This window comes from Pongo pygmaeus, chromosome 1 (assembly GCF_028885625.2).
Source record: "Pongo pygmaeus isolate AG05252 chromosome 1, NHGRI_mPonPyg2-v2.0_pri, whole genome shotgun sequence".
Taxonomy (NCBI): Eukaryota; Metazoa; Chordata; class Mammalia; order Primates; family Hominidae; genus Pongo; species Pongo pygmaeus.
The window spans coordinates 193,031,391-193,050,128 of record NC_072373.2 but is presented as its reverse complement, the minus strand read 5'-3'; the positions used below and the strand labels follow the sequence as shown (position 1 = coordinate 193,050,128).

The 18,738-nt window shown below is 48.4% G+C and overlaps 1 protein-coding gene across 12 annotated transcripts in view; it reads right to left on the bottom strand.

The window, feature by feature from the left end:
* Positions 1-17,136: 17,136 nt before the first annotated feature.
* Positions 17,137-18,738, bottom strand: part of AIRIM (AFG2 interacting ribosome maturation factor) — an 11,424-nt gene continuing 9,822 nt past the window's right edge. For all 12 annotated transcript variants that reach the window (XM_063657466.1, XM_063657489.1, XM_054497703.2 and 9 more), the window contains one exon: positions 17,137-18,723. In XM_063657466.1, the coding sequence (XP_063513536.1) occupies positions 18,686-18,723 (38 nt within the window). In that variant the 3' untranslated portion in view covers positions 17,137-18,685. The remainder of the gene's footprint in view (positions 18,724-18,738) is intronic.

The window sequence follows — 18,738 nt, the reverse complement described above, 5'->3', positions numbered from 1 at the left end:
TTCTACTTCTTTAAAAGATAAAAAAAAAAAAAAAAAAAAAATAGGCGGGGCGCGGTGGCTCATGCCTGTAATCCCAACACTTTGGGAGGCCGAGGTGGGTGGATCACCTGAGGTCAGGAGTTCAAGACCAGCCTGGCCAACATGGTAAAACCCTGTCTCCACTAAAAATACAAAAATTAGCTGAGCATGGTGGCAGTCACCTGTAATCCCGGCTACTTGGGAAGCTGAGGCAGGAGCATCGCTTGAACCTGCGGTGGAGGTTGCAGTGAGCCAAGATCGCATCATTGCACCCCAGCTGGGCGACAAGAGTGAAACTCTATCTCAAAAAAATAATAATAAAATAAAAATAAAAAGCATTAAAAAATCTTTGCTCTTTGCCACTCTATGGAGGTGAAATAATTTAGGACTCAGAGAGATGGGACTTATGAAGGTCACACAGAGCTGGAACTTGACTGCAAGTCACTGGCCTCCTGGCCCAGAGGTGGTCCCACCACCCTCTGCTTAGAGTAACCAGTGAGACTTCAGGAAAACCAGAGAGAGGCTAGAAATGGTCCTTTAGGGAGTGGAGAGCTGGGAAGAAGGGTTTGGTTGGTGTTCCCAGAGCCTCTGGAAAGTTGTTTCGTCTCTCTGGGCCCAGCACAAGGCGTGCATGGGAGACGTGGCATTGAACATTGGGGTTGAGGGCAGTGAGGTTGGCAGGGACCTGGGTGCAGTTGGGCTGGAGTGCTCCTGCCTTTGGGGCTGACCCAGACTGCAGATGAGGTCCTTCGTTCCTGCAGGAGGCCCCTTCTTTCTGGCCTGTCCAATAGTGAGTAGTCCTGGACCAGGCTACATGGTCCTTTGTCCAGGCCAGCCTGGGTGTCTTCTCTCAACCCAGCGCAGGAAGGCTAAGGGTCTGGAAACCCCCACCCTGTCTGCTTCTTCCACAGTGCCTGGTAGGTATTCCAAGATTCCCGGTGCACCTGCCACATTCGAGGGATGCCTGGCTGCTCATGATTGAGAGCTTACCCTTCTTGGTGGCCAGCGCCTCTCCACTAGGAAAGCTCTTGAGTTTCAGATCAGATGCAGGCCCTCTTTGCCAAGCCCTGTTCACTACAATTACATTGTATTTCCTTGGGAACATGCACTCGACATCTGTCAGTTCAATTTCCAACCTGTCCCCCATCCTCCTCACCCTGTTGTGCTGGTTCCTCGTGCATTCGTTTCCTTGGGGAAGCAAGGGGAGGCATTTGGGAGGACACCCCTCTGCTTCCATGCTGCTTGACTCCAGGACAATTGGCCAAAGTTATTCCTGGAGACGTAGGCAGACATTGGGAAGAACTTCCTGACCAACGGGCTTAGAAACTGAAACAGGAGTGGGAGGAAGATGGTGAATTTGTTGGCCCTGGAGACATTCTATGGGGCCTGGGTGTGTGGGGAGGCTTAAGAGGCTGTTTTAGACAGAGGTAGGTCACCTCTCAGGGGCCCTAGTCCTAAGCCCAGCTGCAGGCCTCAAGTCCATGTTCATCCCTTTGTTTGACAAATATTGGTCAAGCACCTGCTCGGTGCTGGGCACTCACTGGGTTCTGAAGAGCAGGCAACAAGAGACACAGTGCTTGTCCATCCCCAGTCAGGAACAAATGACCAGAAAACTTCAAGATAGTGCATTGTCAGTGCTGTAATAGACAAAGAATCGGGTCCAGACACCTCACCTGGTCTAGAGGGGATGGGGGAAGACTTCTTGGAAGAGGAGAGGTCTCTGCTCAGGCTGGAAAAAGGGGGAGATGGTGAACAGAGCAAGAGCTGGACTCTAAAATCTCGGGACCTGTGTGCCATCGAGGTACACCCCGAAGCTCAGCTGGGGCAGCATCAATGAGCCTTTCATTTATTTATGTATTTATTTATTTATTTTTAAGTGGATAGCCCAATGAAGAGAAAAATAAAATCAGCAGATCACATGAATATCCAGTAGCCAGGTAGACATCCCTGTCAATTCGACATATTTAGCCCAGTGCTTGGCACACAGTAGGACCTCCACAAACATTTGTTAGAGGAACAAGATATTTGGTCAGTCTGGAACTCAGTGTTCTCGCTGGCCCTCTTTCTCCTCCAAACCTGCAACCTGTCTCAGCTTAGAGCCCTGCCAGGAGAGGATCAGCTGCCAAACCAACCCAAGTCATGTATTTACCGGGCCTCGCTCCAAAGCCGTGTCCTACAAAGAAGTAAAAACAGTGACAGCAATGTGCACTGAGGGCTTCCCAAGTGCAGGCACCATTCTCATCGCCTTACCCGTGTTGCCCCACTTAATCCTCACAAATGCCATATGAGATGGGCACTGCCATGATGTCATTTTACAGGTGAGGAAATGGGAGCACAGAGAAGTTATGTGCCTCACTCGAGGTCACACAGCTGGTACATGGTTGATGGAAAAAATCACATTCTGTGTAGCTACAGAGTGTCAGGCATCGTTGGGCCTTTAATTCTTAGCATAAGAGAAGCAGGTATCAATCTTCCCCTTTTACAAATGAGAAAAACCAAAGCTCAGAGAGTTAAGTATTAACAACTTGCCTAGCCTGGAAGCTGCTCCTCTGGTATTTGGCTCCCAAAACAGTGCTCTCCTCCCTCCTGCACCCCATCAGCACCCCAGAACCTTTCCTGAACTGGGGTGCAAACAGCTGCACCCTGGCGAGCTCCCGGAGGGAACCAGCTCCAGGAGGCGAGCTGGCCCAGTACTTGCCAGCAGGATTTATGTCCTGTCCAAGGAGGACAGTTTGGCTGCTGTATGAAAGGCTGAGCAGAGCTCCAAGATGGAACTGATTTCCATTAAACGATCGCAAATGTCAGGCAGCACGGCCTGGGAGCTCCTCGTGCACGCACCCAGGCGGCTGGAGGCCAGGCCGCCTATAACAAGCATGCCCACTGACCTCATGGTTACTCCTAATGCAATTAGAGCCCACTAAGACACAGAAGGTTCCAACACGGAGACTGAGCAGCGTGCTCTCCAGGGCACGCAGCAGCACCTCCCGCCTGAGAGATGGCACTGGGACAGAGGGTGTTGTTCTAATGAACTGAATGAGATCCATTCCAATGCAGATGGATGAAGAAATTACCTGCAGATGTGACTATGCACAACCATTGTGACTGTCCAGGCTGTCACGCAGGCTTGGAGAGTCAGGGCCTCATGGAGCAGGGTTCCTCCCGTGCAACCCCCTGCCTCTGGGCAAAGCAGACTTGTGCCAGTCTGGGCAGATGAGTGACTGCTGTCTCGCTTAGGCCTCCTGGCCATCAGTGCTTCTCGGGCCTGTGTTGTCCGGAGGCTCAGCTGATAGAATGTGACTCCCCAGGGGTCCTGGCTAATGGCCTCAGGAGGGCTTCTGCAGGGGAACCCGGGAAGCTGCCAGTGGTCTTCTGTGCACACTCCAGCGGGGCTGAGTCCTCCTCCATCTGCACTGCAAAGCCCTTTCCTTGGGTCTTTGAGTCCCTATGCATTTTTGGATTGTATAAAACCAGATAACACATTTTTTTAAAGACAGCTATACAAAAGCTTCCCACATTGAAGACACAGGATCCATGAGAACATTGATTGATTGATTGATTGATTCATTCATTCATTCCAGCACCCACAAGGCTCCAAACTGTTCCTGGCTGGGACAGAAAAGAGGAGCAAACCTGGCCCCTGTCCTGGAGGAGTCCAGGGAAAGGAGATGGAAGTATAAACAGCCAGTTACCCGAAAGTGGGATGGGCTATTATACTGGAGTGTATGGTACAGTAAGTCCTTACCTAATTAACATTGTCAATTTGTTCTTGGAAACTGACATTAAGCAAAACAACATATAACAAAACCAATATTTTCCTCATGGACATTGAATGAAACAAAATGCTGTTATTTTAGGACCTGCTGTATGTTGTTTCCCTTAAAGTCACAGTTTCCAAGAACCTACAAACAACGTTAAGTGAGGATTTACTGTACTCTGGGGACTCGGATGAGGGAGGTGACTTGACCTGGTGGTCAAAGAAGACTTCACAGAGGAGGTGATGTTTAAACTGAAAGGTGAACGGAATCTCCCCAGATGGATGAAGGGAGAAGGCATCCCCAGCGAGAGATCCCCTGTGACAAAGGCGTGGGGCAGAGGAGGGCATATTGCAGAGCAGGGGAAGACGAGGGGCTCAGGGGCTCACGAGGGGCCTTGGACACCAGGCTGAAGACCCAGGGAACCTCTGAAGGTCTTCTGGGGCAAGAGGACAACATGGCTCGATTTCCATGTTAGAGCAATCCTCTTGGTAGAGGGTGTGCTGGAGGGAGAGAGGTTGGAGGCAGAGGCCAGCAATTGTCCAGGCAGGGAGAAGGGAGAGGAAAGGGCAGATTCATGAGACATTTGGACAGTACCACCATCTTGGGGACTTCTATGCTGGGATGGCATGTAGTGGGGAGTGGTGAGGAGGCAAAAAGGAAGAAAGAATCAGGAACCATGAGGCTGGTGGGTGAGAGGAAGCGCACATGGGGATGGGCAGAATGATCCTGCTCCAGGCATGGCTGCCCAGTGGTTAGGATTCAGGGAGCCGGGACAGCCGTGTTATGATCCCGGCTGCTTCCCGAAGCGTTGTAAGAGCTCCTCTTCTCCACTGGGCACCTGTTTCCCCACACCAAGTCAGAAAGGTCATTCCCACACTTCTTCCATCCATCTCCTCCTAGCATGGAGAAGATAACTGGGAAACATTTGGGGAAGATGTGAGGAGCTCTTTGGATTTTCTGAGCCCACCAGCTTCATGATGGGTGAGGGACAGAAAGTCCCAAACCCAGGCTTGCTGTTGAGCCCAGCATCTTCCTCATCCAGCATCCTTAGCGGCCTTTCCATACCTTCCCCGCCCCGGGAGCCTCCACGCCACCCTGGTATCCCTCGGCAAATGACCTTGCCTCTTAATTGCCACCCCAAAGACACTCCCACCCTTCAAACTCACTGTCAGGTTTCCGTCCTTCCCTGCCCTGGTCCTGAGCCAGCCTCTCCACCTGTGCTCGGGAACTCTGTGCCATCAACCATCCCTTCTCATGCTGCTGTCTTCTGCGCCTCAGCCGACAGAACAGGGTCCTGTCTTCTCCATTCCAAATTGCCCCCTGCATCTGCTTCAAGCTACTGCCTTCTTCCTTTCCCTCTTAAAGGGCTTTCTACATGCATCACTTCCATATCCTCATCTCTTTCACCCTCCAACCCGCTGCAAACTAGCTGCTGTGCCCCCACTTCCAAGAAACTCTTCTTACAGAGGCCACAGCCTGTATGGACCTGTCCTCATCCTACATGTCTTCTCTGCACCTTTATCACCTCAAGCCCTTCCTTCCTTCCTTCTTTCCTTCCTTCCTTCCCTCCCTCTGCACCTTTATCAGCTCAAACCCTTCCTTCCTTCCTTCCTTCCCTCCCTCTGCACCTTTATCACCTCAAACCCTTCCTTCCTTCCTTCCTCCCTCCCTCCCTCCCTCCCTCCCTCCCCACCTCCCTTTCTTCCTTCCTCTGTCTCCTTCCTTGGCTCCTGCTCCCCAGTACCTGCTGGTTCTCCTCTCACCCTCTCTGCCGTCTCCTTGGGCAACATCATGCAGGTTGGGCTTCCCCAGCAAAGCCCCTCGGAAGCCTCTCCTTCTCTCTGCACACGTTCTCCCGAAGCTTGATCCTCACTCCAGCCCTGACTTCTCTAGTGACCTCCAAACCCATCTAAGAAGCCAGCAGATGTCCTCCACCCCATGTCTCATATTCTGTCTCCCCCACCCACCCATCCCCCACCTGTCCCCTGCCTTGCTCAACAGCCAGCAAACTGGAGCCATCTGCCTTTACTCTCCCTACATCCAATGTATCACCAGGTCCTGCCGATTCAACCTTCCAGATATCTCTGGGATTGACTTCTCTCCACCTCCACTGTCATCACCATAGCCTGGTCTGGTATCTCACATCGGGACAGCCTCCCAGTCTGTCTGCCTGAAATCCTCCTCCTCTAGGTCCCTGCAGAGCTGGTCTCTGCCTTCCCCTCTGACCTCATCTGCTTCCATCCCCTTTCTCTCTTCATTCTAGTCCCCCTGCCTTCCTGCACTTTCCAGAATACACCAAACTGGTTCCCACCCCTGGACTCTCTGGAAGGCTCTCCTGCCAGATCAGCAGTTCTCAAACTTTTTGGTCCCATGACTCTATTACACTCTTAAGAACTAAGGGGCTGAGCATGGTGACTCACACCTGTAATCCCAGCACTTTGGGAGGCGGAGGTGGGTGGATGGCTTGAGTTCAGGAGTTCGAGACCAGCCTGGGAAACATGGCAAAACCCTGTCTCTACAAAAACTACAAAAACTAACCACATGTGGTGGTGTGCAGCTGTAGTCTCAGCTACTTAGGAGGGCCTGTAGTCCCAGCTACTCAGGAGGCTGAGGTGGGAAGATCGCTTGAGCCCAGGAGGTCAAAAAGAAAAAAAGAATTGAGGACTCCAGGCCAGGAGTGGTGGCTCATGCTTATAGTCCCAGCACTTTGGGAGGCAGGGGTGGGAGGGTTGCTTGAGGCCAGAAGTTCAAGATCAGCCTGGGCAACATAGCAAGACCCCATCTCTACTAAAAAGAAAATCAGCCAGGTGTCGTGGTGTGCACCTGCGGTCTCAGCTAGTCAGGAGGCTGAGGAGGGAGAACCACGTGAGCCTGGGAAGTTGAGGCTGCAGTGAGCTATGATTGTGCCATTGTACTCCAGCCTGGTCAACAGGGTGAGACCCTGTTTCCAAAAAATTTAAAAAAGATTGATGACTCCTAAGAATGTCTGTTTGTGTCTATATGGCTTATAGCCATCACTATTTACCATCATAGAAATTAAATTTGAGAATTCTTAAAAATAGAATACAAGCCAGGCTCAGTGGGGTGCGCCTGTAGTTCCAGCTACCTGGAAGGCTGAGGAAGTAGGATTGCTTGATCCCCGGAGTTCTAAACTAGCCTGGTCAACATAGTGAGACTTGGTCTCAAAAAACAAACAATCAAACAAAAAACCCAAACATGAGAAGCTCAAGAATGAATCCCATTAGCTGTCAGAGCGATGACATCATCATACATCACAGGGCACCTGAAAACTTCCTTGCAGACTGGTGAGAGAATGAGAGTAACAAATAGCATCTTAATATCATAAAAAGTTTCACTTGCAAAACCCCTGAAAAGGTCTTGGAGTGCCCAGATGGCACTGAGCACAGCTGCACCAGATCCACACGTCCCCCTCATTCACTTCATTTAGGTCTAAGCACAAGTCACCTCCTCAGAAAGCCTCTCTGCCCCCTCACCCTCTCCTCAAGTCATTCTATCCCATTACTACTTGCATGTTTGTCTTTCTGTCTCTCCCCCTCTCTCTCTCTCTCTCTCTGGAGACAGGGTCTTGCTCTTTCACCTAGGCTGGAATGCAGTGGCATAACCACAGTTCACTGCAGGCTCGACCTCCCAGGCTCAAGTGATCCTCCCACCCCAGCCTCCTGCATTGCTGGAACCATAGGTGTGTGCCACCAAGTCTGGCTAATTTTTTTTTTTTTTTTTTTTTTTTTTTTTTTTTTTTACTTTTTATAGAGACAAGGGTCTCCCTGTGTTGCTCAGGCTGGTCTTGAACTCCTGGGCTCAAGTGATTCTTCCACCTTGGCATCCCAAAGTGCTGGGATTACTGGTGTGAGCCGCGTGCCCGGCTTGCATGGTCTTTATAGAACTTATTACCATCTGAAATTGTTTCCTTGTTAATTTATTTTGTTCCTCCCCACTAGAATGCAAGCTCCATGAGGACAAAACACAGATTCTTTTGTTCACCTTGGAGCCCAGCTTAGTGCCTGACACACAGTGTCAAAGATCTTTAAATGAATGAATTGTATCAAAGCAGCTGTTCTCAGCCATTGCTCTCTATTAGAATCACTTGTGAGGGAGGGGATTTTTAAATTCCTGCATCCCAGCCAATTAAACCAGAATCTCATGGGGTGAACCTGAGTCTACCCAGGCATCAGTGTTTTATAAAGTTCCCCAAATGATTTCAATGTGTAGCCGAGAAAAGAACCACTGGTCTAGATTCTTAAATCCTCACTGATGGAGAGACTGTTTATTCCTCACTGGACCAGAGTTACACAGGATATAAATAAGTACAACTCTGTCTTGCTGGACCAGGCAGCCAGGCCCAAGGGCAACTGGACGAAGGAAGCTATTCAGCTCTCTGTGGGTGAGAACTACCCTCCTTGGTCCCGGGCTGTGGATCAAAGAGATGGGATCGGCCGCTTGCACAGATGGCGCTGGTTATTCTCTCAAACACGTCTGCACGGCTTGCTGCACTGGGAGCATTTTCCCCTTGCTGTGATGCAGGATTCTGGAGCTTTGGAGGCTTACAGGGAACAATGATGATTTCAGTGGACAGAGATAGAAATGATGCAGGTTCCCGGATTCCCCTAGACAAGGAGGAGGCTCACATTGCTGGCCTGGGTGTTGAAGTGTAGCCAAGAATTGACACACCTATACTCCCACCGGGGCAATGCTTCCTGCACTGAGCGATCACCAGAACTCCCCAGAAAGGCTGGAGTCAGCCACCGTCCAACCCAAAGCAGCTCTTAAGGCTAAGATACCTAGCGGGAATTCGTGATTCCAAGCAAAAGAAGAAAATTCGCCCAGCACTGTGCCAGGTGCTTTTCACACATGGGTTCATTTCATCACAGTGGCTCTCAGAGGGGAATAATGGTGTCCATTGCACAGAAGAAGAAACTGAGGCACAGAGACGGTAGGTGATTTGCCTAGAGTCCGATCAGAGTTAAAATCTCAGATTGGCTATGTGACCTTTGAGAAGTCATTTGACCCCCACACCCCCCAAATCAGCATCCTTGTCTGTAAAACAGGGGAAATAGCACCTACCTCACAGGGTTGTTTAATGGATGTGAAAGCGCTAGGAGTAAGCATGAAGTTGAGAAACTTCCAGAAGTGGCAATTATAGTGTTATTCTTATTGGCTCCCAAATCCTTTTGCTTCTCAGAGGAAAATCGCTTCTATTTCTATGATATGGTTTCAAGTTTTTTTAAAAAAAAACAAACGAAAAACAGGGTCTTGCTCTATCACTCAAGCTGGAGTGCAGTGGTGCAATCATGGCTCACTGCAGCCTTGACCTCCCAGGCTCAAGTGATCCTCCCACCTCAGCCTCCCAAGTAGTTGGGACTATAGGTGTATGCCACCACACCCAGCTTATTTTTTATTTTTATTTTTTGTAGAGACAGGGTCTTGATATGTTGCCCAGGTTGGTCTTGAACTCCTGGGCTCAAGCAATCCTCCCGCCTCAGCCTCCCAAAGTGCTAGGGTTACAGATGTGAGCCTCTGCGCCCAGCCCTGATTTCAAGCTCTTTTATGTGCATTAGCCCATTTCATTTTTGCAGCAGCTGTATGTTGAAACCTTTTTCTACCCGCCCTCTTTGTTGGATGAAGACCCTGGGGTCTAGAAAGGTCAAGTCACACGCTCAGGTCCCACCGGAGTGGCAGAGCTGAGTCAGGAACTCTGATGTCCCGACTCCCTGCCCAGGACCTTCACCACACAGCAGCAGCCACAGAGGGCTGTGGCTTACCTTGGCCTCAAGGAGAGGTTACACCCTGGGTTCTCTGGGAAGGAGGGAGGCGGGGAAGCCTGAGGTGGGAGGGGATGCTGAGAGGAGGGTGGAGCCGTGTCCTTGATGTGGTGGCTGGGCCTCCGTCAGGGCTGTCGCCACAGTCCCAGGGTTTGGCTCGGACGGTAACCACCATTTCCGCCAGTGTGGCAATGCCGGGTGGATCTAGGTCCACCAGCCTTGCCAGGGAACCCAAGCCAGGCGGGCTGGGAAAGGGAGGATGCTCTACCCAGCCTGGCCTGTGGGTCTTTGCTGCTGGGATGGGGTCATCTTCTGCCTTGTTTCACTTCCATCAGCCGGCCTAGCTCTTAGGTGGCCAGTGACAGCTGGCACCTGACAGAGGAGGAAATGGGCCTCAGCCCCAAGTCCTCCTCCGGGGGAGGATAAAACCTATAATTAATTAAGAACCTACTGGGTGCTGGGCTTCATCCTCTGTGGTTTGAATGAATTAGTTCATTTCATTTTCAAAATAGCTCAGTGAGTCGGGTCTTCTTATCCTCATCTTACAGGTAAGAGCGGCAAAACACGAGGCCCACATCCTAGGTGAGTGGAGCCAGAATTTTGCCGAAGCTCACAATCTTTCTAGGATACCGCAGCTTTACAGGAGGCCGTGGCTACCAGCAGCCAGCCAGCTCTGCCAGAGACAACTGCCACCCCTTGCACCATCCCACTGGGTAGAGCAGGGCCCACCTTCTCCACGCCAGGCAGCTGCAAAGGCCCCTGCACCATTTCTACCACTTGGGTCAATTCCCAAATGGGGCTGAGACCCTTGCTGAGCTGGTAGGGATGTAAGAATGGATAAGAAAAAAATAAAATCCTGCAGGAGCTGGATTTAAATTAAAAAAAATAGGCCGAGTGTGGTGGCTCACGCCTGTAATTCCAGAGCTTTGGGAGGCCAAGGTAGGCAGATTTCTTTTAGTTAGTTAGTTAGTTAGTTAGTAGTTAGTTAGTTAGTTATGAGATGGAGCCTCACTATGTTGCCCTGCCTGGTCTCAAACTCCTGGGCTTAAGCAATCTGCCCACCTCGGTCTCCCAAAGTGCTGGGATTACAGATGTGAGCCACCGCACCAAGCCCAGCTCAGGTGGATCTCCTGAGCCCAGGAGTTCAAGACAAGCCTGGACAACATAGTGAAACCCTGACTCTACTTTTTTTAAAAAAATTAAAAATTAAGTGTTAAAGGGAAGTACAAGTACTGTGCCGAGAAAAGAAGGGTTATTTTCATCTAGGGGTGTAAGAAGAGATAACACAGAGGAGATGGTGTCTGAGTGGGGCTTGGAAAAATAAGAAAGTGGGTCTCTTTCCTGTAGCAGGAAAGAATGTCTTGCCTTTGAGGTGGAGGTGGCAGTTAGGGGATGTTTTCTCTAGCAAAGACCCCAGCTCCTCCGTAAGAGCAGGCAGCTTCTTCCAGGCAGAGTGCATTGACTAGAAATCTTTTCTGGAAAATGATAAGAAGGGGCCAGGAGCATCTGCAGATGACTTAGTGAGTTGGGATTGACAGGCACCTCTTTAGGGCCTGTAGAGATACTGTCACGTAATAGGGATTGTCTGTAGCCAGAAGAGTGGATAACAGGGAGCCTTTGGGAGGGGGACAAGGCCAGAGGCCTCAATGACAGGTAACTAACCTGCTCTGCAAAGGCTCAAACTTAAACTTGGAGAAGAAAGGGTCTGTCCACAGTGCTGGGGCAGCTACAAGCAGTAGGACCAGAGAGAAGCTGGGCAGAACTGGCAACATAATTTGCAGGGCCCAGTGCAAAAGGAAAATCATTCAAAAACTGTTTCGAATTTCGAGAGTGACAGCAGAGCACAAAACCAACCTTGGGAACCCTTGTAAGCGTGCGTCACAGGCACATGAAGCCAGCCCTGAAGTGTGGGCTTAGGGAAAGCAAGCAAGGGATAAGGCCACAGGAAGAGCAGCCACAGGAGCCTTCTGACCTAATGGTCTGATCAAAATGAAGAGAACCCATAAACACAGGTGGGTAATCCTGAGACACAGCCAGGGCCACACTCAACCTTTCCTAGATGCACCACTGAGGCCTTTGTAGCTCTCCCAACGACCCAGTCCACCCCAGCCAAATAGCATTCTCCGAGAGTCCAGGTCTCGCCCTATTTGGAGGACAGAGGGCATTTAAATTTCATCTTTCTGTGTCGGGGGAGCTCTAAATGCTGGGAAAAGATGTCATGCCTGGAGACCATCTGGGGAAAAGGCCTCCAGAGCTGTTTCTTTAATTTACAGAACTGACAACTGAGGGTAGGGGCCTTTGGCAAGTACAAAGGGTGATGGCCCAGAAAAGAATCAAAGTATTAATAACGGGCTCGGCTGGCACTGGCCTCCTGTCCCCTGCCCTGGGGTTCATGTGGCTGGGAAGCCTGATGTCTCTGTTTCAACAGTGGGATCAAAACTGGCTTTCAGAGCAACATAAGCCAGGGGTAATTTTTAGCACAGACGTAACTTTCTAGTTCCTTTTTCCTACCCCTCATTTTTCAGTTGCCTTTAAAGAGGCCGCAGAGAACTGAAAAACAAATCCAAGTTTAAAGAGACAAGTGCAAAAATGCAAACTGGGCAAGGGGACAGAGCCGCCAGCTGGACAAAATGTGCCTGGAAAACAGCATCCTCTGCTTGGCAGGTGCCAGGAATTTATGGTTGAGTTTTGCAGACGTTTCATCACATTACGAGCCAGCTCAGGAGACCCTCATAAAACTCTGCTTATATGAAAGAACAAACTAGCTGATAAAAGTCAGCTGTTGCCTATAAACGCACTGTGGGAATTGCAATTGAGTAGCGGATTTATTAGTCTGGGCTCTCTGTGCAAATTAAGAACTGCGCCACACGTTTCAATCGGAAGAGATGAGCCAGAGCAGAGAGGGTTGCTCCCCGCCCACGTGATGGCCAACAGGCCACGCTGACCCCCACCCCGATCACTTACTCTACTAGAGACCAGAGAGAAGCCTCTCGCTGAAATTAAGTCACAGAAGAGCTAGTCTCACATTCCCATATCTCGCCTCCCACAAAAACCCACAAAAACAATCAGTCACTCTCTCCATCCACTGCATTCCCCACACATCCTTCACAATAGCACTTCTCACGAAGGGCTTACAGATCTGCCTGGCCTACTAAATCATGGACTTCTTTGATTTACCTCTGTATTGCTAATGATGAGTTCTGTGCTGGGCACACAGGGAGGCCTCAGAATGAATGGATATGGATGCGACAGACTCTAAAGCCCCACATACATAAGTTAAGACTATCCCACCCCAAACAGCATGGAGGGGCCGGGGGAGCAATGTCGAGGTACCCGTTGGACTTGAGGACTGACAACAAAAAGGGGAAAAGAGGTGCAGTGAGGGAGTTATGAAGGCGTTTCTTCCCCAGAGAAGGGCGGTCTTTGTGGCTACTCTACCCAGCCATCAATCTCTGTGCTAACTGCTGCCTTTTCTCAGGATGAAGGCTCTTTCTTAAGGAATGACTCTGCAACTGAACGAAGGGTACTTATTAAGGATGCAGATATCTAGCCCCTCCCCGAACATACTAGACCAGAATCTCTGGGCTGGGGCCCTATAGTCTCGGAAAAATGACTTTCCTTTGCTTTACGTGGAAACCAAGAAGGAGCCTTCCAGGAAGGATGGGGAGGAGGAGAGTGCCTGGAAGGGGTACCCCTGTCATTCCTTCAGAAGCACTGGCTTTCTCCTCCCAGGCCCTGGCATCAAGGGCAAAAGTGTAGGACTCTGGTAGACCGTGCCAGGATTTGCTCCAACCCTCTTGGCTATGGGGTCAGAAGGGAGGGTAACTGGCAAGGTTGCGGCTGTCCTGGAAGAGGCTTGGATACTTCATGTGCCACAGCCAAGTAGGATGGAGGTAGTTCTGCACTGCAGGATCCATGTCCTTTGCAGGGCTGGGTATCAGAAAACCTCACCCTTGTTACAGCTGAGTAGATGTTAGGCATGCTCTTGCCTTCTGTGGCAGAGAGAGAACAGTGATGTGGGGGAAAGCACCTTTTACCGAAACCAAGCAAGCCCTGGTGCAAATTCTGGCAACATTACTGACAAGCTGTGGGCATTTAGAAAGCTTACCAGGTCTCTGTCTCGGTCTCCTCATCTACCTAATGGAAGTAAGCACACTTGTTTCAATACTTGTTGAGGGTTTAGAAAGATATTAAAGAGCCTAGCACAGAGCTATACACTTAGTGAGTGACTAATAAAGCTTAAGTGAATTTCAATCCCTTAAATGCTCACAAATGTACCCAAAGCCCTCACTATCTCCTCTCGCTTAAACCTTACAACCCTGTAAGGACATATCGTCAATTCCACTCTACAGATGAGGAAATAGACTTAGAGGAAATTACTTGCCCAAGATCACATAGCTGGCTAAAGGCTGAGCCTGAGACTTGAACCCAGGTCTAGGTTCCTTCCTTCTCCTCATCCCCAAACCTGCTCCCTGAAATGTGCACTCTTCCTCCCTTCTCATCGGGAAATGGAATTATAAATGATCCAGTGTTTGAGCAGGTTGGGAAGGTACCTAGCTTCTTGTCCCAATTAAAGTCTGGTGTAATACAGTCCCCATAAAGCCCGGGCTCTCCTTGGGCAGGCAGGAGACCTTCTCTTTAGGGCCCAGGCACCCCAGCACCTTGAGACAACTCTTACTCTGAGAGAAGAATCTGAAGGTCAGTTTCTAGATGTGGATGGGGAGGAACAGGATAGAGGGAAACCAAAATTCTTCATTTCATCCCAAGACTGTCTTACACTGACAGAGAAAGGGGTTCTGACCCAGCTGAGGGAAAACAGAACAGAACTCACATTGGTGTCTTCATCCCTAAGCCAGTGGCATACATAAAGGAGGAGCACCAGAAGTATTCCCATTGTGGTGACTCTCCCTGAATTCATTTATCAATTTAGTGATTCTAGTAAAAAATACTGACAATTTATTTTTTGTTGTTGGAAGGTGATGGGGTTAGCTAAATGGAAAATTTCAGGTGGTGGAGGGGAGGCCTAATGAACAAGAGTGGGAGTACAGGGGGGTTGCTACTATAAAAACCAATAGGTATTAAGACTTTGGAAACAAATGTCCACCCTAAGGGGCTATTTTAAGTAAATTATGGTTTACCCACACAACAGAAATCTATGCAACTGTTTAAAACAATGTAAGGAATCTCTTTACATAGAATGAACTCCAAGATACAGTAAGAAAGAACAAGGTGCAAAAGTGGGTATATTAGCATTCATATAAAAATGAAGGGAGGTTTTTTTGTTGTAGTGATTATCTATTGCTGTGGAACAAATGGCCCCCAAACTTAGTGATTTAAAACATTTATTATCCCAGTTTACATGGATCAGGAATCCGGGCACTGCTTAGCTGGCTGCCTTTGGCTCCGGTCTTCAAGAGGCTGTAGTCAAGCTGTCAGCAGGGGCTGTGGACCCTTCAGAAGGTTCAACTGTGGGAGGGAGGATCTGTTTCCAAGTTCAGTCACATGGTTGTTGGCAGGTATTGGTCTCTCACATGAGCCTCTCCACATGGCTGCCTCACAGCATCGCAGCTGCCTTTCCCCAGGGTGGGTGATCCCAGAGAGAGAGAGCACCCCAAGATGGAAGCTGCAGTCTTTTTTACCTATTTCAGAAGTGACATCCTACCACTTGTGTAGTATTTCATTCATCAGAAGCATATCTGTGGCCGGGCGCAGTGGCTCACACCTGTAATCCCAGCACTTTGGGAGACCAAGGGGGGCAGATCACAAGGTCAAGAGATCGAGACCATCTTGGCCAACATGGTGAAACCCTGTGTTTACTAAAAATACAAAAATTAGCTGGGCGTGGTGGCGCACGTCTGTAGTCCCAGCTACTCGGGAGGCTGAGGCAGGAGAATAGCTTGAACCTGGGAAGTGGAGGTTGCAGTGAGCCAAGATCGCGCCACTGCACTCCAGCCTGGTGACAGAGCGACACTGTCTCAACAAAAAAAAAAAAAAAAAAGTATATCTGTCAGTCCAGCCCATCTGGAAGGCGAGGGGAGTACACAAAGGCATGAATACCAGAGGTGGGAGCACTGGGGGCTGTCTTTGAGGATACCTACCCACCACACTCACACAGGCATAGTATTTTTGGAAAGATACCTAGAAACATTCAATATTGGTTGCCTTCAGGGAAGGGAATTGGGAAACTCCCACCTCAGCCTCCCAGATAGCTAGGACTACAGGCACACACCACCACACCTGGCTCTTTTTTTCATAAAGACAGGGCTGCCCGGCTAGTCTAAACTCCTGACCTCAAGCCATCCTCCCACCTTGGCCTCCCAAAGCGCTGGTACAGGCAAGGGCCACTGTGCCAGCCTAAATATGCTCTGGCATACCTAGCTTACAATATTGATATATCACTTAAAAAATAAATCAGGCTTGGTGCGGTGGCTCACGCCTGTAATCCCAGCCCTTTGGGAGGCCGAGGCAGGCAGATCACTTGAGGTCAGGAGTTGGAGACCAGCTTGGCCAACATGGTGAGACCTCGTCGCTATTAAAAATACAAAAATTAGCCAGGCATGGTGGTAAGCACCTGTAATCCCAGCTACTCAGGAGGCTGAGGCAGGAGAATCGCTTGAACCTGGGAGGCAGAGGTTGCAGTGAGCTGAGATCATGCCTCTGCACTCCAGCCTGGGTGAGAGTGAGACTCCGTCTCAAAAAAATAAATAAAATTTATTTTCAATTTAAAAAGAACAATGAAAAATATGGCATTTTAACAGACAAAAAGCTAAGAGGGAACAAAATAAAAACAACAATTATACTTAAATACTACAGTTATTACTGAGCACCATAAACATGCTTGTTTCCACTTGGCCATTACTTGCTTCTATGAGGGAGGTTTAAAAACCTCTTTATTACACATGCATACACATAAGGGAGCATTTCCCATTTGTAGAGCAAAATACAAATGCTTGAGCTGGGATTCACAATCCTCTTCACAATTTGGTTCCAGTCCACCCTTACTGAACCACTTCCTGCCATCCTTCTATCCATCTGTGAACTCGTTATTTGTGATACTGAACTATTATTTGCCAGTTGTGGAGGGTAAAGGCAACAAGCACAATGCCTGGCACACAGCTAGCTTTCGTCAAGTGTTGGCTTCCATCCTGCCTCAAACACAGCCTTTGTTTAGATTGTCCCCTGTGCATGGAATGCCCCGCACCCCTCTCCTAGCCCCAAGTAAAATTCCCTTCAAGGCCTACCTCAAATGTCACTGTCATCAAGAAGGAGTCCCACAGACAATTAGTTATCACCTCTATTCTCCCACAGCACCTGTTTTTACCTTAACTATAACACTTTTATTATTGTATTACAACTTAAGTCTCTGCAATCCAAAGTCTGGTCCTTGGACCATTAGCCGAGACTTTGTTTGAAATGCAGAATCTGGGCCCCATCCCAGACCTACAGAATCAGAATCCAAATTTTAACAAGATATCAGTGATTTATTTGCACATTAATCTTTCCCTGGTGGAACTGTGAGCCTTTCTAGGGCTCTCTTTTATTTCTGTCCCCAGAGCCCAACATAAGACTTGACACTCACCTAATGCTTTTTAAGTTTTATTTGCAATACTTATATGATAGATTTTTTTAATTCCTGGAAAAATAAATACACATTATTAATAATAGTTATCTGGTAGATGGATAATGGTACATTTCTATGTAACATTTTCATTTTTTGTAATCAGAATGTATTACCTTTACAGATAGGCAAACACAAAGATTTGGGAAAATGCATGTAAAATCTAAGAAAAAAGGTAAATTGTAGATATAATACATTCACAAAAGGAATATAACTGTGTTGAGCTATATTTACAGATATAAAAAGATGAACAAATTACATTAGGTTTTTAAAAAAAAGACAACCTAACAGTATGTATCAATGATACCACGTTTGTTCTTTAAAAAAATTTGTGAATTGGTCAGGAGCAGTGGCTCATGCCTGTATTCCCAATATTTTGGGAGGCTGAGGTGGGAGGATCCCTTGAGCTCAGGAGTGAGCTGTGCAATACAGTGAGACCCTATCTATATTAAAAGAAAAAATTTGTAAATAGACACTGAAAAGGTACCTATCAAAATATCTCTAATGAAGTTTGTTTTACAATTTTCTACATTTTACATTTTTCTAGTTTTCCTATGATCTTTATAAAAGCTTACCACTTATAAGAAAAAAAGTTATTTTCATTTTTGAAAAATATCTATACCCTTTACTAAGTCCCTTTACATTCAATGACCAAGATTCCCACAACACCCTGGGAAGCTGAAAGATCTGAAAGTAACACGGCCATTACATGGATGAAGGCAGCAGGCCTTGGAAATGTAACCCCGATGGACTGACTCTGGGCTGGCATTCTCCCACCCCTGCAGCTACTCCAGACTCAGAGGAATGTGGCAAGTCAGATGCCAGCTTTGGCCAAAAAAACTCCTGTCATTTTAGAAGTCTCACCATGCCCAGTTACTTCCTCTGAGATGGTAACAATAGGGGAACACTTCAAAGACAAAGCATTCAGAATGATTCATGCTGCACCACCTCCCCCTGGTGGCAGGTTCTGGAAATTGGCTTGAGGAGAACTATTGCAATTGGTCAAAATTTTTAAAATATATTTTCTGTCAAAATCACCCTTATTTCTTTAAATCATCAAAACCACTTTTTCTTTTGTCAAGGATTCAGGTATTGACAAAAGACACAAAACCAGGACCTGGTGTCAACCAGACAATGCTTTGGATGATGCCAAGGGCAGTGTGGCTCTTTGCCTCTTGTCCTTGCTTCCCCACCTCTTCAAGTCCACAATAGAGGAAAGACACTATGTTCTTCAGCACCGTCTTTCCTGTTGTCTCTCTATCTCCATCCACTTCCCTGAGCCTCAGAAAAGGGCAAGGCATGGCTCACATACTCTCAGCCATGGCCTGGCATGCCGCAGCTCCAGCATCAGACATCCAGGCGCTAATCCTCCCCAAGACCCAGTCCTCAGGTTCAAGGCACTGATATTTCAAATATGTCAGACTGAAAATACTGACGTTTCTTTAGAAACATCAGGGTTCAGAATGTCAGTCTTCAACTGTGGTGCCCGTGGTCTCCAGATACGCACAGCTTCCTTACTCTTCCAGGAAGAAGGAAACATTCAATAGGATATCTGAAATAGGAAGAG